The 24821-nt window shown below is 39.9% G+C and overlaps 1 protein-coding gene across 2 annotated transcripts in view; it reads left to right on the top strand.

Annotated features, from left to right (window-relative positions):
• The window catches only part of LOC140732188 (shugoshin 1-like), a 28862-nt gene extending 10872 nt beyond the window's left edge, over positions 1 to 17990 (top strand). For both annotated transcript variants that reach the window (XM_073054449.1, XM_073054450.1), the window contains exons 5-9: positions 1034 to 1140; positions 1666 to 1760; positions 4297 to 5223; positions 16166 to 16358; positions 17510 to 17990. In XM_073054449.1, coding sequence (XP_072910550.1) covers positions 1034 to 1140; positions 1666 to 1760; positions 4297 to 5223; positions 16166 to 16358; positions 17510 to 17660 — 1473 coding nt within the window. In that variant the 3' untranslated portion in view covers positions 17661 to 17990. The remainder of the gene's footprint in view (positions 1 to 1033; positions 1141 to 1665; positions 1761 to 4296; positions 5224 to 16165; positions 16359 to 17509) is intronic.
• Positions 17991 to 24821: the final 6831 nt, after the last annotated feature.

The raw sequence follows: 24821 nt of genomic DNA, 5'->3' as shown, positions 1-24821 counted from the left end.
TGCCATTCTCCTCTGACCTTTCATTAACTGGTCGTTTTTGCTCTGAACTGCTGCTCACTGGATGCTTTTTAAAAAAATTTCGAGCCATTCGCTGTAAACTCTAGAGACTGCTGCCTGTAAAAATCCCAGGAAATCGGTAGCTGTTGTGATGGTCAAACCACCCGTCTGGCACCAACAATCATTCCATTTCAGCTATTTGGGTAATGGAAATTGACCTTTGCACAATTCACAAATCACCACTCCAGAATGAGATATTGAATAAAATTTACTCACACAGAATTGGTTGGGTGGAGGGAGAGGAAATAATAAGTAAATTTTTCAACTTGCAGTCTTTAACAGATCCATAGATGGCATGACTTTGTGTTAAGGAAATCACTACCACGTGAACCATGCACCCTTCTCAAAACTGCTAATGCTGGGATTGCCTGCACTACTTTCCTGTAAAATTATTTCTTATCCATGGTTTCAGTTTTTGTATTCAGTAGCTCATCAGCATCAATAGAGAAAATCATTTTAGATACAAGCCTTTTTAGATTAATATTCGATAACTACAAACTGTTCCAGCTGCTGGGAAACGGTAGCGCAGCATAAAAGCCAGGACCAACAGGCACTGGGACAGATTCTTCCACCAGGCCACCAGACAGATTAATTCATGCTGATACAATTGTATTTCTGTTATATTGACTGTCCTGTTGTGCATACTATTTATTACAAATTACTATAAATTGCACATTTATATGGAGACATAACAAAGATTTTTACTCATATATATGAAGGATGTAAGTAATCAAGTCAAGTTAAATCAAATGTTTTCACTTAATAGTTTATCAATGATGGCAATCATCACATCTTGTGGCTTGACAGAAGAATCCATATTTGCACGAAAAAGCATAACTTTCGTGCTAACTGAATTATTGTGTTTGGAGTTATGAACACCAGCATCGATTAGTGACCCAATGGGATCTAAAACAGTTCTTGAGCAAAGCAGAATTGTATTGAATCATTTTAATATAATGTGCCTTTTTTTTTGCAGAATTTGAAGTTAAATCCTGGTTCTATAGATGGGGATCTAAGTATCTTAGAAGAAGATCTTCTGCATGCGTTACCAGATTGTTCTTCACCCATTGTACCCATTATTCCGTGAGTATGTCTTGGAATTTTAGTATTGTAAGTGGGGTAACTGAAAACTCATACCTCACTGCAATGCTGACTACTCCACCTACTGTATTCAGTGCCAAAACTCTTATTTCCTCCATTTCTGTATTTGTACTGGTGATGACAGTTGTTTCTGCTCTACCATAATTTATAGAGCCTTTATTATCTGTCTGTTTTTGCCTCTTTCGTTTCTAGCCTTTCACGTGTTCCCCAGATTGTCGCTTTCCATGCTGTTGCATTCAATGGATCTTTACAATTTCTATCACCTTCAACAAGATCCCATCTCAGCTGCACCTTCACTTTGCCTTTTGCCTCCACCATTGGAATGCCAAACAAATCCTGTTGTAATATGGACTGATTTGTTTTTTAAAATAATTAAGAGTTTGTTGAATTATTTTGAAAACACCTGAATAAATTGTTATACCAAAGTTTTTTTTAAAGAAAAGGTTTTTCTTTTTAAAATTTCTGTCTGAGGGGTGAAATCTCTATCCATCTGGCTTCTTTTTTTAGTGACGTTCCCTTGGAGAACTCCAAAGCTGTAGAGAACATAAATGCACCATCTGATATGGAGAACATTCAGCATCTATCAAAAAAGTTATCAAGTGGTAAGATCATGTGTAAATCTTAATGTTGTGATCACTGTCGTAAAATTCACATTAATAGCAATTATTTTATGCGTTAATAAAAGCAATCTATTTTTGAGATGGAGGAGAGAAAAAAGTAATCAGTAAGAAATGGGAATTACAAATTCTGATGAAGAGCCTATGTGGTGAAATATCTATCTTTTCCCATAAGTGCAGCTTGGTATTTTCAGAATTTCCTGAACAAGGGTCTTGGCCCAAAACATTAACTGTTTATTGTTTTCCATAGATGCTGTCTGTCCTGCTGAGTTCCTCCAGCATCTTCTCTGTTGCTTTGGATTTCCAGCGTCTGCAGAATTTCTCATGTTCAGAATCTTGTTTTTATTTAAGATTTCCATTATTTGTATACTTTGGATTTATCAGTAAGAAAATGTCTTGGTTGATTCTTTTTCAAAGTTACCTACTTAATAATTATTTCTATGTAGTTAAGTACATTCAGCATATTTTCAAAGGCATGACAAATATTGGAAAATTCTAAGTGGTCCAAGGAAACATAGACTGTACGCTTTTCCATAGATGCTGCCTGGCCTGCTGAGTTACTCCAGCATTTTGTGTGAGATGCTGAGGATTTCCAGTATTTTCAGTTTTTCCAAATTTCCAGCAAGTGCAGGTTTTATTTAAAAAAAACAAGTTTAAACAACTTGCCATGACGTACTATAAAATGATCCTGGCTATGTTAATTTGATTTCATGTAAGATATTGATCTCAGTGGCAGCTTATTGCTCCAATACAAATTTAGCTTGGGTTTGGAATTGGTTTCGTCATTGTTGCTTGTACTGAGGTACAGTGAAAAACTTGTCTTATCCATACAGATCAATTCATTACACTGTGCATTGAAGTAGTAAAAGAACAATAATAATAATGGAATACAGAATAGTGTAACAGCTCGAGAGAGAGTGCAGGTAGACAAAAAGGTGCAAGATCATAAAGTAGAGTGACAGCTCAAGAGTGCATCTTATCATGCTAGGGAACTACTTAATAATGTTAGAGCAGTGGGGTAGAGGCTGTCCTTGAACCTGGTAGTAAGCACTTTCAGGCTTTTGTATCTTCAACCCAATGTAAGAGTGGAGAAGAGAGAATGTATGGTGTAGGTGGGATCTCAGAGTATGTAAGATACTTTAAGGCAGCAAGAAGTTTAGACAGAGGGAGGCTGGTTTTTGTGATGTGCTGAGCTGAGTCCACAACTCTAGTCTCTTGTCACATGCAGAGAGAGCAGATGCCATAGCGAGCCATGATGCTTGCTATGGTTTATTTATGAGGATTAAAGGGAACATGCCAAGTTTCTTAACCTTACTGAAGAAGTAGAGGTGTTGGTGAGCATTCTTAGTTATGGTATCTACATGGTTGGATCAGGACAGTCTGTTGGTGATGTTCACTCGTAGGAATGAGAAGATCTCAACCTCAGCACCATTGCTGCAGACAGGAGCATGTACACTGCCCCCTTTTCTGAAGTCAATGACCAGCCCATTTGTTTTGCTGACATTGAGGGAAAGGGTGTTGTATCTCCTTCCTCTACTCTGACTCTGTTGTTTGAGTTGCAGCCCAGTACAGTGGTCATAGGACAGGACAGCACAGAAACGAGCCCTTTGGCCCATCAAGTCTTTTCCAAACCATTAATCTCCCTAGTCCCATCAACTTGCACCCAGATCATGGCCCTCTATACCCCTCCCATCCATGTACCCGTCCAAATTTCTCTTAAATGTTGAAATTGATCCTACATCCGCAACTTGTGCTGGCAGCTCATTCCACACTCTCATCACCACCTTCTGAGTGAAGAAATTTCCCCTAATGCTCCCCTCAGACCTTTAACCTTTCACCCTTTTGTAGCCACCATTACTGCATCATACTATCTGACTCAAATACCTCTATTCAGTAGAACGCTTGGAGAAATATTCCCTGTAAAACAGGAGGAAATGTTCCTGCAGTTGCCCAGTACATTTACTGTTTTACAACATCAGCAGATCTCTACAATTTTTCTACGTTCTCTGAACCACTGTTTATTCTGTATTTTGTGAAGATGATGAAGATATTCAGTGTGGTGTCATCTGTAAACATGTATAGCAGATGGAGTTCGAGCAGAATCTGGCCACTCAGTCATGAATATACAGCTAATAGAGCAGAGGGCTGAGGATGCAACTTTGTGGGACACCATTATAGAGAATAATCATGGCTGAGGTGTTCCTGTCCTTACTGATTGCAGTCCATTGGTCAGGAAGTCAAGAATACATTTGCCAGGTTTGGTGATGAATTTGCTTAGAATTGTATCACAGAAGACAGAGTTGAAGTCAGTAAACAACAGTTTATACCTCAAACCAATTCCTATAGTAAATGAAAAGCTTTGCAATTTTTTTTTCTAATCCTATTAACTTTTATTGCAGGTTTTTTCCCTAAACAAATTTATTCGGTAGTAAGATATTGTTCTGTTTTAGATTTTTGAAGTATTTCAATGTTTTGATTTAGAAAACTGGCAAATACTGAAAATGTCTTTGTTTTGGAAAAGGGAGAAGATCTACGTATAATCAAAGTCCAGACTCTGAGAGTGATGCAGTAGCTCCGTTAAAAGAATTTGCTGTGTTGCCAAAGGGGGTTTCAGTTAGGAAACAATCGGGAAGGAAAAAACCCTCTTTCTTTGGTGGTAGTGATGCTTTGGAATTTATTCACACTTCCGAAAATTATCCAGAGATACCTTGGGCAAATGAAGAACAAAAAATTGTCATTGATTATCAAGTGGATGAAAATGTGTCTGATTCTCTGAATTCCAACCTTGGAACTGATACAGCAGTTGCTGAGTTGGGTCACTTGCAAATAGGAAACCCTGTGGATCCTGAGAAAGACAAATCTACGTTCAGAAGCAACATGAAAATGATAAATTCAAGAAGTGTACAAAGGGTACAACCTAACTCCGAAAAGAGAGAGGAGGTTCAACTGGAAATAGAGCAAAAGGTTAGAGATGGAAAAATGAAGGAAGGAAATAAATGCGTACCAGCTAAAAAGCACTGGGAGGCTCTGAAACCTCGAACTCGATCAAAGAGCAGAGATCAAAGCAAAAATTACATTTCCAAAGAAAGAAAGAAATCTCTGGACTGCAGTGATGCCTATAATTTTGATCATGAAGAAAGTATTCATCTTACACCTTTCCGTAGGAAATATGAGCCAACTGCAGTTGAGAATGTAGACAGTACCAAAAGTAGTGTTGATACGGAGAGTAATTCAGAAGATGATTTGGTGGATAGTCCTTACATCCCCCCTGCTGATAAAAGACGTAGAAAATCAAATTGTAATCAAGATAAAAATGAAGCGCCAATGGTTTTAACTACCAGATCAAGATCCAACAGAATTACAGCAACTCTCCAAAAAAAGCCATGCAGAGATCGTGACATTACCGAAGAGATCATTCATAATGAGTTGTCAAAAGCACCAAACAACGGCAAGTATATGTACATTTCACCTGCTTTTGTGTCATTTGATCAGTCATTCAAATGTTATTTGAAAGCCAGGCTCTGGTTTTCTTTGTTTTTTTTCTCTAATAGATGTTTATTTCCTGGTTACATTGTGGATGAATAAAGTGAGGATATTCACTGTACTAGACATCTAGTTTGTTTACAATACAGTCGGCCCTCCTTAACCGTGGATTCCGCACGCACGGAGTCAACCAATCACGGATCGGGAAAACCCGGAAGTTCTCTCTCCAGCAATCATTGTTTGAGCATGTACAGACTATTTTTTCTTGTCATTATTCCCTAAACAATACAGAATAACTATTTACATAGCATTTACATTGTATCAGGTATTATAAGTAATCTAGAAATGACTCAAAAGTACAAGCAGTCCCCGGGTTATGAACGAGTTCCATTCCTGAGTCCGTCTTTAAGTCGGAACAGGTACATCTGGTATTATTTAGCGTCAGTTAGTCAAACGTTTTTCTTAGTATATAGTACATACTTTACCTTTCTATGCATATAAAACACTTAAGAAACATATGTATTTCAATAATTAAACCACTGCATTGCTTAGTAATAATTGTAGCTTTCATTGGGGCAGGGCCTTTCACATGCTTCATTAAAATTGTTCCGATTGTTGACCGACTGTAGCCTAACACTTTTTCTTGACCGATGGCGTTTCACCTCTTTCTGTTCACTTTATTACTTCCACCTTATTTTCAATCATGATTGTGATTATTTTTGTGAACAGAAACACTGCAGATTGAGAGCTGCACAGCCAGGTCCTAATGTCCACCGCACTGAGCATGTTAAATAAAGTCCGGGGTTCCGCTGCGTCCTAAATACCACCGCACTGAGCCAGGTTAAATAAGGGACTTGAACATCTGCGTTTTTTGGTATCTGCGGGGGGGTCTCGGAACCAATTCCCCATGGATAAGGAGGGCCGACTGTACACATATTGCAGAGCTTTCCTATACTAGAAGTACATTGCATTGAAATTTATGTGGCGATCAGGAAGGGCATGATATCATAGTGCTCCTACCACAGTTTTCATCTAATTATACTAAGTGAACATCCATGAGGGGAGGTATGGATAAGAAAAAGCTGTTGGGAGTTTGCTGTTATTTGTAGGTGCTCTGGTACAATGCTATGTGCTACTCCAATAACTTGTTACCTGATTCTGGTCAATGTCTGAAATATAATTACACAACTCATTTAGTTTTTTGTATTTTGATGTTCTGTCTTTGAAAGATAATGTAAAGCCATTTAAAAGGCTTTGATTGATTGGCAATTTGACCGAAGCTTTTTAGTTGTCTTACATGTCAGCTAATAACTGGCTAAGAGCTCCTGCACGTTGGTGGAATCAGAGAAACACCTGAACTTCAGGTGATTATCTTTTTCTATGTCAGACCACAATTTATTTTAGAAGCTCTGACACGCACTGGCATCCTCAAATTAGATTTGCATATTAATATCATTTCTTTTAAGTTATAAACTATGATTTGATCAACAGTTTGTGCTCATCCAAGGAGCAACAATGAAGCTATTGCAATCTAACTGCCATATTCCCTGTGTGCATCTTCTTCACGTAACTCCTTTTATCAGCTTCTCTTGAAATACTATTTTGTTGAAATAACTTGGCTATAAATTAATAAAGTGACTTTATTTTATGGAAAGCAAGTTATCATGCAAAGTAACAGCAATTGAACTTGAAAGGAAATTGGGGTGGAGTGAAGAGTAGAAATAAACTCTACACCCTATCATTTTATTGTTTTATCTTATTCATTCACATGTTATTCATTGGCCTTTGTTTGGGGGATTGAGTACAAGAGCTGTGTGGTAATGTAGCTCTGTATAACTCTGGTTAGACCACACTAGGGGTATTGTGTTCAGTCTGGGGCTCCCAAATTAGGAAGGATGTGGAAGCTTTACAGAGGGTGCACAGGAGATTTACCAGGCTATTACCTGGATTGGAGAGCGTCTTAATGAAGAAAGGTTGAGCAAGCCAAGGCTCACCTCCTCGGAGTGAGTGAAGGAGGATGAGAGATGACTTGATGGAGGAGCATAAAATGATAAGAGGCATAGATAGAGTGGACAGCCAGCGTCTTTTTCTCAAGGTGGCTATGGCTGATACAAGAGAGCATAATTTTACGATGACTGGAGGAAAGTATGTGGGGAGGGGGTAAGGGGAGGATGTCAGAAGAACATTTTTATACAGTACTAAGCGCAGGGAACATATTGGTAGAGGCAGGCACATTGGGGACATTTAAGACCATAAGACATGGGAACAGAATTAGGCCGTTCAGGCCATCAAGTCCGCTTCACCATTCCATCATTGAGTTATTTTTCCTCCCAACTTCATTTTCCTGTCTTCTTCCCATGATTTTGACACCCTACTAATTAAGGACCTTTGAACCTCTGCTTTTAGTATATCCAATGACTTGGCCTCTACAGCCAGCTGTGACAGTGAATTCCATAGATTCACCCACTAGCTCTCATCTCTGTTCTGAAGGAACATCCTTCTAAAGCTTAGCCCTCTGGTCCTAGACCCTTCCACTAATGGAAACATCCTCTCCATGTACTCTCTTATCTAGACATTTCAATTTTTAGTAGGTTTCAATGAAATTATTCTCTCATTCTTTTAAACTCCAGCAAATACAGGCCAGAGCTATCAAATGACCCTTTCATTCCTGGGATCACTTTCCTAAACCACCTCTGACCCTCCAATTTACCTTCCTTACTAATGACTCAACCTGCTAGTTAACCTTTAAGGAATCCTGCACTTCCAAGTCCCTTTGCACCTCTGATTTCTGAATTTGCTCCCTGCTTAGAAGGTAGTCTATGCCATTATTCCTTCTACTGTAGTGCATGATCATACACTTCCCTACACTATTCCATCTTTCTCTTCTTTGCAGAAAGTGATTTAATGAGACAATTTAAAGGACAAGAGGAATATTTTGTGCAGTTCTAATCAGAGGCAGGATGTGATTGTGCTGAAAAGCGTGCAGAGGGGATTCACCAGAATGTTGCTTGAACTCTACAGGTACCATTGATGGGGCTATCAAAAATGAAAGGGCATAGCCTTAAGGTGAGAAGAGAGTGACAAGTTTTAAAGGGGATCTGAGGAAAAGTTCTCTATGCAATGATTGATATCTGGAACATGTTGCCAAAGATGGGGAAAATTGGATGCAATGTAAGAGGAAATTCTGCTAAGAACATAAGAAATAGGAGCAGGAGTAGGCCATCTGGCCCGTTGAATGGCAGAGCAGGCTCAGTGAGATCATGGCTGATCTGACCATAGACTTGTCTCTACCTACCTGCCTTTTCCCCATAACCCTTAATGCCCCTACTATGCAAAAATATCCAGCCTTGTTTTAAATATATTTATTGAGGTACCCTCCACTACTTCATTAGACTGAGAATTCCACAGATTCACCACATTCTGGAGGAAAAGCAGTTCCTCCTCAACTCTGTCCTAAATCTACTCCCCTGAATCTTTAGGCTATGTCCCCTAGTTCTAGTCTCACCTTTCCTGCCTCTATCTTATCTATGCCTTTCATAATTTTATGTTTATAAGATTATGTTTATATGATCATCCTTTTTATCATTCTTCTGAATTCCAGCGAGTACAATCTCAGGCAACTCAATCTCTCGTCATAGTCTAACCCCCTCATCTCTGGAATTAACCTAATGAACCTTCCTCAGGTAAGGAAACCAGAACTACACACGGTACTCCAGGTGTGGCCCTGTACAGTTGCAGCGTAAACTCCCTGCTTTTAAATCCAATCCCTTGAGCAATGAAGGCCAACATTCCATTTGCCTTCTTGATAGCCTGCTGCATCTGCAAACCAATCTTATGCAATTCATGCACTAGCACTCCCAAGTCCCTCTGCACAGAAACATGCTGCAATCTTTTACCATTTAAATAATAATCTGATCTTCCATTTCTCCTTCCAAAGTGGATGACTTCACGTTAACCAGCATTGTACTCCCATCGGCCAGACCCTTGACCCTCACTTACCTAACTATATTTCTGCAGACTCTGTGTATCCTCTGCATAATTTGCTTTTCCACTCAATTTAGTGTCATTTTAAATACACTACACTCAGTCCCCTCTTCCAGATTGTTAGAGTATATTGTGAACGGGTCCAGCATCGACCCCTGTGGCACACCGCTCACCACTGATAGCTAACCAAAAAAAACCACCCAAGTATCCCAAGTCTTTGCTTTCTATTGGTTACCCAATTCTCTATCCATGCTAATACATCACCCCCAACTCTTTGCATCCTTATCTTATGGGTAGGTCTTTTATGTGGCACCTTATTGAACACCTCTGGAAATCCAAGTAAATAATGTACTCCTGTTCCCCTCTATCCACTGCACTTGTTTACCCTCAAAGAACTCCAGTAAGTTTGTCAAACAGGACCTGCCTTTGCTGTCTGCCTGATGGATCCATTTCTTGCTATTTCTTCTTTAATGATAGCTTCAAGCATTTTCCCAACTACAGATGTTAAACTAACTGGCTTTTTGCCGAATCCTTTTTTTGAACAGTGGCATGACGTTCACCTTCTTCCAATCCATTCCCAGAGGCCAGAGAATTTTGGAAAATTATCACCAAAGCCTCAACTATAACCTCTGCCATTTTTTTCAGTACCCTGAGCTGCATTCCATCAGGACCAGGGGACTTGTCTATCTTTAGGCCCACAAGTTTGCCTAGCACTACCTCTTTAGAGAAAGCTATTGTATTGAGGTCCTCACCATGCTTTCTGTGCTTGGTGTCAGTTGAGGGAGGTCCGGGAGACTTCCAGGCGGCCACATCTGCATCAGGTGTGTTGAGCTGCAGCTCCTTAGGGACCGTGTGAGGGAACTGGAGATGCAGCTCGATGACCTTCCTATGGTCAGGGAGAGTGAGGAGGTGATAGAGAGGAGCTATAGGCAGGTAGTCACACTGGGGCCTGAGGAGACAGATAAGGGTTACAGTCAGGAGAGGGACAGGAGTCAGAGGCTAGAGAGTACCCCAGTGGCTGTACCCCTTGACAATAAGTGCTCCTGCTTGAGTGCTGTTTGGGGGGGGGGGGGGCGGGTGGCCTACCTGGGGGAAGCAACAGTGGCCATGCTTCTGGCACAGAGTCCGGCCCTGCGGCTCAGAAGGGTAGGGAAAAGAAGAGAATGGCAGCAATGATAGGGGACTCTATAGTTAGGGGGTCAGACAGGTGATTCTGTGGATGCAGGAAAGAAGCGGATGGTAGTTTGCCTCCCAGGTGCCAGGGACCGGGATGTTTCAGATCGCATCCAAGATAGCCTGGTGGAAAGGAGAACAGCCAGAGGTCTTGGTACATATTGGAACCAATGGCATAGGTAGGGAAAGGGAAGAGGTCCTGAAGACAGAGAGTTAGGAAGGAAGTTGAGAAGCAGGACCACAAAGGTAGTCATCTCAGGATCACTGCCTGTGCCACACGACAGTGAGTATAGTAATAGAGTCAGTTGGAGGATAAATGAGTGGCTGAGCGATTGGAGCAGGGATTCAGATTTCTGGATCATTGGGACCTCTTTTGGGGAAGCAGTGACCTGTACAAAAAGGATGGGTTGCACTGAATCCCAGGGGGACCAATATCCTGGCAGGGAGGTTTGCTAAGGCTATTGGGGAGAGTTTAAACTAGGATTGCAGGGAGGTGAGAACCAAACTGAAGAGACGGAGGAAGAGGCGGTTGGCTCACAAATAGAGAAAGCTTGCAGACAGTACAAGAGGGAGGATAGGCAGGTGATCAAGAAGGGATGTGGTCAAACTGATGGTTTGAGATGTGTCTATTTTAATGCAATGAGTATTATGAACAAAGTGGATGAGAGAGTGTGGATCAGTACTTGGAGCTATGATGTGGCCATTACAGAGACTCCGATGGCTCGGGCAGGAATGGTTACTTCGAGTGCCAGGCTTTAGATGTTTCAGAAAGGACAAGGAGGGAGGCAAAACAGGTGGGGGCATGGCACTGTTGATCAGAGATAGTGTCACGGCCGTCGAAAAGGAGGAAGACATGGAGGGACTGTGGGCGGAAATTAGGAACAGGAAGGGGTCAATAACTCTACTGGGTGCTTTTTTTAATAGAACTCCCAATACTACTTCAACTACTGCACAGAGTCTTGCCATCTTCAGAAGTTTTCTGATGACTCTGCCATAGTTGCCATGCATCAGCAAGGGAGATGAGGCAGAGTACAGGGCTTCGGTGGGAAACTTTGTCACATGGTGTGAGCAGAATCATCTGCAGCTTAATGTGAAAAAGACTAAGGAGCTGGTGGTGGACCTGAGGAGGGCTAAGGCACCGGTGACCCCTGTTTCCATCCAAGGGGTCGGTATGGACATTGTGGAAGATTACAAATATCTGGGGATACGAATTGACAATAAACTGGACTGGTCAAAGAACACTGAGGCTGTCTACAAGAAGGGTCAGAGCTGTCTCTACTTCCTGAGGAGACTGAGGTCCTTTAACATCTGCCGGACAATGCTGAGGATGTTCTGAGTCTGTGGTGGCCAGTGCTATCATGTTTGCTATTGTGTACTGGGGCAGCAGGCTGAGGTTAACAGACACCAACAGAATCAACAAACTTATTCGTAAGGCCAGTGATGTTGTGGGGGTGGAACTGGACTCTCTGACGGTGGTGTCTGAAAAGAGGATGCTGTCCAAGTTGCATGCCATCTTGCACAATGACTCCCATCCACTCCATAATGTACTGGTTAGGCACAGGAGTACATTCAGCCAGAGACTCATTCCACTGAGATGTAACACTGAGTGTCATAGGAAGTCATTCCTACCTGTGGCCATCAAACTTTACAACTCCTCCCTCGGAGTGTCACACCCTGAGCCAATAGGCTGGTCCTGGATTTGGCTTAATTTACTTATTATTTAATTATTTATGGTTTTATATTGCTATATTTCTACACTATCCTTAGTGCGACTATAACGAAACCCAATTTCCCTCGGGATCAGTCAAGTATGTCTGTCTGTCTGTCAATAGTAACAGGGACATCGAGGAATAGCTAGGGTGCCAGATTCTGGAACGAGGTTGTCATGGTGGGAGATTTTAATTTCCCAAATATTGATTGGCATGTCCCTAGAGCGAGGGGTTTAGATGGGGTGGAGTTTGTTAGGTGTGTTCAGGAAGGTTTCTTGACACAATATGTAGATAAGCCTACAAGAGGAGAGGCTGTACTTGATCTGGTATTGGGAAATGAACCTGGTCAGGTGTCAGATCTCTCAGTGGAGAGCATTTTGGAGATAGTGATCACAATTCTATCTCCTTTACCATAGCATTAGAGAGGGATAGGGATAGGTACAGACAAGTTAGGAAAGTGTTTAATTGGAGTAAAGGAAAATATGAAGCTATCAGGCAGGAACTTGGAAACACAAATTCAGTTCAGTTCACTTTCAGTTTATTGTCATTTAGAAACCACAAATGCAATGCAGTTAAAAAATGATACAACGTTCCTCCAGAATGATATCACAAAAGCACACGACAAAACAGACTACACCAGAAAATCCACATAACGTTTCGTAATCCCCAAATCCAGTGTCCGGAGAGGCTGCTGCGTATTAATATTGCGCTACCGTCTTAGCGCGTTCCCCGGAAAGGAGCTCCAAACCCACCAGACAAAACAAGACTACCCAGACACACCAAGTCAGGAGACAAACTCTACCACCCAACAATCCAAAAACTAAAACTACAAGACCTACATAAAACCACATAGTTACATATAGTTACAACAGTGCAGACAACACCATAATTGATTAAAAAACAGACCATGGGCACAGTAAAAATAGTCCAAAGATATTAAAAGACTGTAAGTTTGAAAGAAACCACCACAGTTTCCACAAGTCCTCTGGGTCCCGATAGACTTGTCATCCCACGCCGGCGGCAGAAGGGAATACCCCCGCTATGGACTTCCAAGGCGCCGCCGGACTCAGCCTCGCAGACCCTGCACACAATGAAAGCTCCGTTGGACTCAGCCCCTTGCAGACACAGCACACAGTGAAAGCGCCCTGACTGCAGCGGACTCAGAGTCCGTCGTACCTCAGAGTGACAGATGTTCTCAGGGAAGTGTATGGAAGAAATGTGGCAAATGTTCAGGGGATATTCTGCATAAGTATGTTCCAGTGAGACAGGGAAAGGATGGTAGGGTACAGGAACCATGGTGTACAAAGGCTGTTGTAAATCTAGTTAAGAATAGCTTACAAAAGGTTCAAAAAGCTAGGTAATGATAGAGAACTAGAAGATTATAAGGGTCAGAAGAAGCTCAAGAAAGAAATTATGAGAGCCAGAAGATGCCATGAGAAGGCCTTGACGGACAGGATTAAGGAAACCCCAAGGTATTCTACAACTATGTGAAGAGTAAGAGGATAAGACGTGACAGAATAGGACCAATCAAGTGTGACAGTGGAAAAGTGTGTATGGAACCGGAGGAGATCGCAGAATTACTTAATGAGTACTTTGCTTCAGTATTCACTACAGAAAAGGATCTTGGCGATTGTAGGGATGACGCAGTGGACTGAAATCTTGAGCATGTAGATATTAAGGAAGAGGAAGTGCTGGAGCTTTTGGAAAGGATCAAGTTGGATAAGTCACCAGGACTTGATGAGATGTACACCAGGCTACTGTGGGAGGCGAGGGAGGAGATTGCTGAGCCTCTGGCAATGATCTTTGCATCATCAATGGGGACGGGAAAGGTTAAGGAGGATTGGAGAGTTGCGGATGTTGTTCCCTTTTTAAAGAAAGGGAGTAGAGATAGCCCAGGAAATTATAGACCGGTGAGTCTTACTTCAGTGGTTGTTAAGTTGATGGAGAAGATCCTGAGAGGCAGGATTTATGAACCTTTTGAGAGGCATAATATGATTAGGAATCATCAGCATGGCTTTGAGAAAGGCAGGTTGGGCCTTACAAGCCTGATTGAATTTTTTGAAGATGTGGCTAAACACATTGATGAAGGTAAAGCAGTAAATGTAGTATATATGGATTTCAACAAGGCATTTGATAAGGTACCCCATACAGGGCTTATTGAGAAAGTAAGGAGGCATGGGATCCAAGGGGACATTGCTTTGTGGATCCAGAACTGGCTTGCCCATGGAAGGCAAAGAGTGGTTGTAGATGGGTCATATTCTGCATGGAGGCTGTTTACCAGTGGTGTGCCTCAGGGATCTGTTCTGGGATCATTGCTCTTCGTGATTTTTATAAATGACCTGGATGACGAAGTGGAGGGATGACACAAAGTTTGGAGGTGTTGTGGATGGTGTGGAGGGCTGTCAGAGGTTACAGTGGGGCATTGATAGGATGCAAAACTGGGCTAAGAAGTGGCAGATGGCGTTTAACCCAGATAAGTGTGAGGTTGTTCATTTTGGTAGGTCAAATATGTTGACAAAATATAGTATTAATGTTAAGACTCTTGGCAGTGTGGAGGATCAGAGGGATCTTGGGGTCCGTGTCCATAGGACACTCAAAGCTGCTGCGCAGGTTGGCTCTGTGGTTAAGAAAGCATACAGTTCATTGGCCTCCATCTTGGGATTGAGTTTGGGGGCCAAGAAGTAATGTTGTAGCAATATAGGACCCTGGTCAGACCCCACGGAGTACTATGCTCAGTTCTGGTCGCCTCACTGTAGGAAGGATGTGGAAACTATAGAAAGGGTGCAGAGGAGATTTACAAAGATGTTGCCTGGATTGGGGAGCATGTCTTATGAGAATAGGTTGAGTGAACTAGGCCTTTTTTCCTTGGAGGGACAGAGGATGAGAGGTGACCTGATAGAGGTGTATAAGATGATGAGAGGCATTGATTGTGGATAGTCAGAGGCTTTTTCCCAGGGCTGAATATGCTAGCAGGAGAGGGCACAGTTTTAAGGTTCTTGGAAGTAGATACAGAAATGAGGGGTAAGTTTTTATACTCGGAGTGGTGAGTGCTTGTAATGGGCTGCCAGTGACAGTGGTGGAGGTGGATACGATAGGGTTTTTTAAGAGACTTCTGGATAGGTTCATGGAGCTTAAAAAATAGAGTGCTATGTGTAACCCTAGGTAATTTCTAAGGTAAGGACATGTTCAGCACAGCTTTGTGGGCCGAAGGGCCTGTATTGTGCTGTAGGTTTTCTGTGTTCCTATCTTCTCTCCGGCATGTTGGACCTGTCCTCCATCATGAAGACCAACGCAAAATAGTTATTCAAAGCCTCTGCCATTTCTTCATTGCCCAATATAAATTCCCCCTTCTTGTCCTCCAAGGGATCTATGTTTACTTCACATTTTCTGCTGTATATAATTATAAAAACTTCTATCTGTTTTTATATTTTGTACTAGTTTATTTTCATAATCTATCTTCCCTTTCTTTATTGCTTGCTTAGTGGTTCTTTGTTGCTTTTTAAAGTTTTCCCTACCTTCCAGTTTCCCATATTCTTGGTACTTTGTACGCATAAGCTTTTACGAGGGGTGATTGATAAGTTCGTGGCCTAAGGTAGAAGGAGTCAATTTTGGACTAACTAGCACATTTATTTTTCAACATAGTCCCCTCCTACATTTACACACTTAGTCCAGTGGTTGTGGAGCATACGGATCTTGGACCTCCAGAAAGTGTCCACTGCATGAGTGATTGATAAGTTCGTTGCCTAAGGTAAAAGGAGATGAGTTATACAGCTCTCGTTACGTGCATGTGCAGTTCAACTCTTTGAGTGATTATGCAGAAAGTTTGAAGTTAACTCATCTCCTTCTACCTTAGGCCACGAACTTATCAATCACCCCGATGAGTTACTGAAGACAAAAAACTTATGCTTTTGGTAAATGGGTAAAAAAAAATTAATATCCATTGGGGGAAGTTATATATAAACAGCAGCTGTATTTACAGTTGAAATATTTTTATAAGATGTGGTTTTATACATGAAAATGTATTTTTTTTTCTTGAAACAGAGAGAAGCTTTGGACCTCGGTTCAGTTTGAGCGATGTCACCAATTGTTCATCACTACCTGCTGAAAACAAGGGAAAGGAAATGCAAATGCCCTGTCCTGGCTTTTTAGACAATATGAATGTGATTTCTCCAATAGCTGTTCATAGGCGGAGAACTACCATGACCATTAATTACAAGGAACCCAGTCTCCATTTGTAAGTTGTACTTACCCATTTATATAGTGAAAAAGGACACAATATATGTTCATTGGGGCTTCTCCAAGCTCTTATTCCAGAGTTGTGTGCTGCTGTGCTGTTCCACTTTACGCAACTTACACAGTGCTGGAGGAACTCAGCAGTGTCTGTGGAGGGGAATAAGCAGTCGATATTTCGGGCCGAGACACCTCATCAGGTCTCATGCTACTTGACTTGCTCAGTTCCTCTAGCATTTTGTATTACTCAAGGTTTAGAGCATTTGCAAAATCTCTGTTTGTGTAACCAATTTGCTGGTTCTGCCTTGATTCTATGAGACTTAGTCTTCAAAAGCAGCTGACAATGTGTGTCCTTGTAAAGGCCTCACTGAAGTCTCTATAATCCACGTGCACCACCCTGTCCTCATTGACCACCTTGGTCATTTCACCAAAATACTCAATCAACTTCATAAGCTATGTTCTCCTACGCACAAGGTCGTGCTGACTACTTCTAATCAGCCCTTATCTTATCCTTTATAATGCTCTCCAGATGTTAGATGTTTGTTACTGGTGTATAATTCCCAGGTTCTTTTTTGCCACTCTTCTTAAATGAGGTCTCAACATTTGATAACCCTCCAATCTATATATATAGGGGCCTACAGTACAATCCCAGTAACATGATAATTCCCTTCTTTCTCAGCAACAGCCACAAAGTCTCACTGGATGCTTCTTCAATAACTTCATCTCTTGACTACTGCTGTGACATTCCTTTTAATCAAAAATCTCTTTTCTCCACCTTCATCCCACTTAAAGCACCTATATCTTGGAACAGTTCAGTTCCTCCTTAGTCATGTTTCCATAAGGGCTACAATTTCCCTGTCTCGTGTAACTATCCAAAGTTCACACACCTAACCTTTCAGATCACTTGCATTGACATGAGATCAAATCACAAGAATTCCTAATTTTAAAATGGATTTCATTTCTATTTTAGATATTTGATATTTCTGAATTAATTAGATTATGCACTGTTATTTGCATGTTATTAGGATGCTATCTATCTACATCTGTAATATTTGATGTGCATTCAGAGCTGGTAACAAAGTGGCTAACATTATAAAACATACAGAAGTAACATAACTCTTAAGGATTAATTATAGATTTTAATCTGTTCAACAGGAAATTACGAAGAGGAGATAAATACACTGACACCCAATTTTTGTATTCTCCGATATTCAAACAGAAAAAGACTGATGGATCTCACCGTAAATCTGGGAAAAAGCAACCTCCATTCAGTAGATATAACGAAGCTTTTGTCAGCTGCCGATAGTTTCCACTGAATGTGAGCTGTGTAAAATATTGAAACATTTAGACTTCTCATTTACTGTATGGATTATTTTTGGTTTTTAATTTCAGACTTGTTTAAATGGGTAACTTTCAATGTATTTCAGATGCTCAAAAAATTCTTATGTATATCTTCACAATAAAATTTAACCATTGATGTGATGCCCACTGCCTTTATCAAACTGCTTTGACTATGAAGTTAACACAAGATCATGAATGACCCTCTCTGTATTAGTTACACTTAAAATTTTCTTGAGCATCAGTAATAGTTTTTGAAATATTTGAATAAATTGTCATCCCCTCCTGTTTTAAGTAACCTTTGTTGTGCATTTTTTGCTTTCCTATTTTTAATATTTGAATGCATTAACTGCATAGTCAAGGTATCAACTGACTCAGATGTCTCTTACCCCAAACAACTGGAATTGGCAAAATGGTTTTCTAGAATTTTTTTTAGAAACAGGTAGGTAATCTATCTGTTTTTAGGATTACTCCCTGTGCCATGTACTGTCACGGCAAGAAATAGGAAAGTAGTACAGTTAAGTGCATGGCCGAAGAGCTGGCACAGAGGAGGAAGAGAGGGCTTCAGATACATGGATTATTGGTTTCTCTTCCAGGGGAGGTTGAACCTGCACAAGAATGGGTTTCAACTAAACTGAATGTGTGTCAATATCCTTGCAGGGATGTTTGCTCATTGGACCTGAGAGGGCTTAAACTAGGGTGGGAGGGGTTGAGAACCGGAGTAGTTGGTCAGCAAGTGAAGGAAAAATATTCGATTTGAAATGCTACTTATTACACATATGTAGCACTGAGGATAGAAAGTTGGCATGGATAGAGGATTGACTAACAGAATCAGAAATGGCATAAATGGGTTATTTCCCACTGGCAACTTGTGACTTGAGGGACGTGGCAGAGCAGTAATTTAATTCAGTAGACGTGTACTGTGTGTATTTTATACAAATGTGTTAATGGTACAAAGATTAGTGGGTTAGTGTAAGGAACATTTGGACTCTGCAGGAAGAGAGAGGGGTTAACTTTGGCAGATGAAGTATAATGTGGGGTGATCCATTTTAGTAGAACAATAGAAACAACACTATGGTTTAAATGAAGGGTCACTAGAATTCTGCAGTAGACTGGTATGGTGTACTGGTATATGAAACAGCACAAGGGTACAAGTAAATCAGTAATGGAGTGGTGGCCTTATGACAAAGAAGATGTAATATAAAAGTAGATAAGTCTAGCTACAACTGGGCAGGGCATTGGTGAGATTATATCCAGGGTACTGGATTCATCTTCCATCATTTGAAGCTTGGATTGTGGGTGTTCAGGTAAGATCCATAAAGCTGATTTCTCAGGTAAGTTGAAATATTTGAATGAATCATCATTTATTAAACAGGTATTATTTCAATTAATGTTGAGCAGATTCAATCACCTGTATAGCCTATTTGCTGCTCTTAATAACTTCTAATCTGTGATTTATTTGTGGCTTTTTTAAAAATTCTTGTGTCGGGGCAGAGTTGTTGAGATCAGCAATTCTGTCTTTATTTGCCCTTGAACTTTGTAGATTCATATGCTATTTCAGCAATAATTGAGTCATATAACATCACACAAGCAAAGTTGTATTTCAGGAAACATTCTGAGATGTTTTTCTACAAGAGATCATTTTAAAATGAACACGACTAGTGCAAACATATTATTCCAGACTAATTAACCCAATGGGATTTGACTAACTCTGGATCATTAGTACAGGCACCTGGACTATATACACTGAGTAAACAGCAGAGATTTAGATGTAAGATTAATGTCTTATCTGATGCCAAAAATTGACCCTCTCAACTGGCGAATGGTTTTGTAAAGCATAGTCTGGAAATGAGGCCTTTTGGAAAATAAAATCCTTTTCCTTTTCTGGTGTGTGGAGGAAAGCATCGGAACGTAACTGCAGTTAGCAGCCCCTTGACCTTGCTTACTTTATTCTTTTATTACATTCATCTTTGAATATTAATTTCAGTTCGTCAAGGAGCATAAAGCAGGAACTAGCATGTAAAACTGAAAAAGGAGCATCATTCTTATGAAGTTGCCAGATAGAAAAGCCAGTGTGCTTAAAAAGGAAGTGACAGCAACTGCTATGTAATTCTCACAACCAATGCATCAAATCAAAGCTGAGGAATTTTTCCATTGTTGTGATAGTAGCTAATTAAAGGAGAAGGTTCTTTTGTATCATACAAACATTTCCATAAGATGTATTTCAGATACTATATATTATATATTCATGTTTGCCACAAATCTCCACATAGAATTTATCTGAGGTATACACAGAGAAAAGAAAGAACAAACAAAAGGAAAATGATGTACAAGTAGGGAGTGATTTGTTTTACAACATAATCATTGATTTGTGAGACTAAAATCAGGCCTATGGGGTGTTATGTAGTTAAACCATTTTTCCCAGTATGAATCAAATTGTTCTAATTTATGATTGACAGAGGCTGTTCCCTTCTTTGTAAATGTCCATTGTAATTTCCATCCATGCATTTAAAGTTGGGCTCTCCTGTGATAACCATTTCCTAGTAAGAGTCTTTTTACCAGCCACCAGCGGTATGTTCATTAAATATTTATCTCTTTTCAACTATTCTTGAGGTTTATCCCCAAAATATATGATCTTTCTAAGGGTGTTTTACATTTAAAAATGTCTTGCAGGGCATTGTGTATCCCACTCCCAATAATCTTTGATAATGGGGCAATCCCAGAAAATATGGTAATAGTTTGCATTTTGATTTCCACAATTTCTCCAGCAAACAGGGAGGTTACTAAGATAATGGGATTTCTGAGAGGGTGTAATAAAATAACATCAAATTTTTCCATCCGAACTCCCTCCATTTCTGTGAACTGGTACACTTACATATTATTGTCCATTCTTCCTCGGACATAGTTTTCCCTTCCTTCTCCCACTTTGTTTTAATGTATGAAGTCAAGTGTGTTTTAAGATTTGATAGACCCTTATACATGCTTGAAATGATTCTACTACCATTATCTGAATTATATGCTTTTCTAAACAGTTCTATCAAACATGTACTTGCCTCAGTTACATTTTTCACCCTCCTATTTACATAATGTCACATCTGCAAATACCAGTAAAAGTCTTGTTTTTCTAATGTGTTTCTCTTTAAGCATTTCAAAACTGAAGTGTTCCTTCTTTCATTATGTTGCAAAGAACTGTTATTCCTTTAGCTGTCCAGTCCTTAAATCTAGCATCCAGTTTATTTGGCGTAAAATCTGAGTCATATGCACACCATTTAAGAGTTATAATATCTCTCTCTAGTTTATATTCTTTTATAATAGTTGAGTCCATTTCACCCATAGGTTATCAATAGTATTTATATAACTTTGTAGGTTGTTATCAGCCAAAATTGCCTGTATGGGGATGGAAAGTATCCTCTCCTCAATGTTTTCCCATTGAGCGTCATATGATGGGTTGCACCAACATATCACAGCTCTCAACTGTGCTGCAAAATAATAATCTCGAAGAGAAGGTAGGCCCCATCTCCTCCTTTTCCTTGGCTAATTGCAAAGTTTTGAGACGAACTCTAGGTCTTTTACCTTACCATATATACCTTGATAACATTTTGTGCCATTCATTGAATTGATTTGATTAATCTTTATTGGTAGGGTCTGAAAGAGATATAATAGTCTGGGCAATATACAAGGGATGATTGATAAGTTTGTGGCCTAAGGTAGAAGGAATCAATTTTAGAAAACCTAGCACATTTATTTTTCAACATAGTCCCCTCCTACATGTACACACTTAGTCCATTGGTTGTGGAGCATACGGATCCCTTCTTTGTAGAAGTGGTCCGCAGTGGGGGTGGTTGATAAGTTTGTGGCCTAACATAACAGGAAATGAGTTATTAACTTCAATCTTTCTGCATTTTCACTCAGAGTTGGACTGCTCGTGCATGTAACGAGAGTGTCTTGGACTTCCAAGTGGTCCACAGCAGGGGTGATTGATAAGTTTGTGGCCTAAGGTAGAAGGAGATGAGTTATAAAGCTCTCGTTACATGCACATGCAGTTCAACTCTGAGTGAAAATGCAGAAAGTTTGAAGTTAAGAACCCATCTCCGTCTACCTTAGGCCACGAACTTATCAATCACCCCATGCTGTGGACCACTTCTGGAGGTCCAAGATGCCAACTTCTATAAAGAAGGGATCCGTATGCTCCATGAAAAATAAATATGCTAGGTTTTCTTAATTTGACTCCTACCTTAGGCCATGAACTTATCAATCACTCCTCATATTCATTTTAATGGATTCAATCCTTGAACTGAGACTAAAGAAAGGAATTAGATTCCATCTTGTTATGTCTTCCTTAATTTTTTTTATATATAGGCAAATAATTGTAGTCTGATAATTTTGCCAAATCTTTTGGCATGATGATGCCTAAATATTTGCAAGACTCTATTTGCCATACGAAGAGATATCTACTTTCAATTTCTCTTGATGGGCTATAGTTATATGAAAGTAATTGGGTTTTATCTATGTTGATCTTGTCCTGTGTTGGTCTTGTATCCTGATAATTAACTATATTGTTTAAAGGATTGCATCAATTTAGGTAAAGTGTATGTTGGTTGCCCTAGATAGATCAAAATGTCATCAGTGTAACAGGCCAATTTATGCTCTCTTCCTTTAATAGTAATTCCCCTGATATCTTTATTTTGTCTGATGTATGAGCTAGTGGTTCCAGATATAATGCGAAGAGTAGCGGTGACCATGCACCAACCCTGTCTTGAACCCCTTTCTAGAGTAAAACTATTAGATAAACATACATTGCTTTTAATCCTAGCAGTAGGATTGTCATATGGTGCCTGTATAGTTTTAATAATTGTCATGTAAAACAAATCTATGTGAAGAAAATTCCAGTGAACCGAATCAAATACCTTTTCAGCAACCACACTTATCACTACTGCTTTAATTTTATTTTTTTGTATATGATCCATAATGTGTAGTGTCTTTCGTATATTGTCTTGAGTTTGGCATGGTTGTACAAAACCTGTCTGATCATTATGTATTAGTGTGGGTAAAGACTTCTAATCGTTTAGCCATGATGGAGGTAAATAATCTATAATCTACATTAAGAACAGATATTGGTCTAAATGACATTCCATTTTGTCCTTGCCTTCTTTTGCTATAGCTGAGATTATCGCCTCCTTCCAGCTGGGTGGTGTTTGCACTTTATTTAGAACCCAGTTCAGTGTGGGGAGTAAGAAAGGAATTAACTCATTTTTAAATTCTTTGTACCACTCTGCCGTATACCCATCTGATCCTGGTGACTTGCTTAATTTTTTTTAGTTTTTCTTAGTTTTTTAGTTCAGCTTCAGTTATGTCAGCAGTCAAAGTTCTATTTTGTTCTTTGCTTAAAGTGGGTAACGCTAGAGAATTCAGAAAGGTGTCAATTTGGGTTATGCTTCCCCCGGAACTTTAGAATAGAGAGTTTAAAAACACTTCAAAAGCTTCCTGAATTTCACTTAGCTTTTTTTTAAATCACTTCTGTTCTTGGATCTCTAATTCTATGAATTGTATTTTCTGCTGTCTTTTATTTTCAGTTTCCACACCAGTAATTTCATAGATTTAGGTCCATTTTCTAAGAATCTTTCATCTTCTGATTCCATGGTATAGTGTGAATACCAAAGACAAAGCTAAATCATTTTGCTGTACTTTTCAATCAGGAGTACTGAATTGATGATGGATCTTGTTCTCCTTCTGAAGCCACTATCATAAAAGTCAGTCCAAGACCAATTTGATTCACTCTGATATCAAGGAATAATACCACAGCAATATGGTATGGTGCAATAAACACAAAATGCTGGAGGATCTCAGCAGATCAGGCAGCATCTATGGAAATGAATAAACAGTTGACGTTTTGGGCCAACACCCTTCATCAGGATCAGGTAATGAATAAATTATGGTATCAGATAGTAACTTGCTTCAGTACTAAAGACCAGCTCTTCACAACTTCTCGTGCTGTTCTGGTGCAATCATCAAGATTTATCTGGTGGACTTCTAATTTTCCCTGTGTTTAGATGACATTCATTCTCCTCCAGCACCCCCACTTCATCATTAGCTAACATTGGAATTTGCTGTTACCTGTCTTGTGCTTGTTTCAGTCAGTGATGGCATGTGCCATGATGTATCTCAAGGAAAGCAAGCTGGCTTTTGTTGTGCTCAATTCACACTTAAATTTGTGTCCCAATTTGCCATTGGAAAGTGTACTTAGATGCTCAATCAACACACACAAAATGCTGGTGGAATGTAGCAGGCCAGGCAGCATCTATAGGAAGAAGTACAGTTGACGTTTTGGGTCGAGACCATAGATGCTGCCTGGCCTGCTGCGTTCCACCAACATTTTGTGTGTGTTGCTTGAATTTTCAGCACCTGTAGATTTCCTCGTGTTAGATGTTCAATCTCTCATTTGCAAAGGAAATTTACAAGCACAACTTGCAAACTATGTTGCCCAGTTCTGACTAATGGTTGTTGAACAAAAATGTTAACTGTTTCTCTTTCTGCAAATGCTGCTTTAACTATTGTGTCTCAGCATTTAAGCCTGTAATTTAAACTTTCAGCATCGGCACCTTTATTTTCATTCACAGTACACATCCAGAAATGACATAATCAGGTTTTGAATTTCTTGTGTCTTTCCTCTATTTCCTACAAAGAGAGACTTGGAGACTCTCTTAGTGAATGTTGGCTGTAGGCTTTCAGTGCAATACCCGGTTTTTGTGGTTTCTAAGGCTAAATCCCTTTTTTTCTGTTTCCCTCCACTAAAATTTTACCATATTGGTGGCCTAGTCCAGGCCTGATGAATTTTGTCCACCTCCATCTGTTGGTTAGCACATAACCTCCATTTTCTATTTCATCAACTGTATAGCATCTTAGTAGTAATGAACCAATTAAGTGTAGAGGCATTGCAAGATTTATTGCTGCTTACAGTTCCTTAACCAACTTACCTAAGTCACTCTGATGATCAGGCTTTGTCACTTGGAGTATGACACACTCTCTTCATTGAATAGCTCTCATTCCAAAAATACTCATTATCTCTAAACATAACCGAAACACTGCTCTACAGAAAGACCATTACATTAGCAATGAAACCTTTCCCAGG

Source organism: Hemitrygon akajei, chromosome 8 (genome assembly GCF_048418815.1).
Source record: "Hemitrygon akajei chromosome 8, sHemAka1.3, whole genome shotgun sequence".
Lineage (NCBI taxonomy): Eukaryota > Metazoa > Chordata > Chondrichthyes > Myliobatiformes > Dasyatidae > Hemitrygon > Hemitrygon akajei.
The sequence above is the reverse complement of the archived record's forward strand: the minus strand, read 5'-3'. Positions and strand labels throughout refer to the sequence as shown.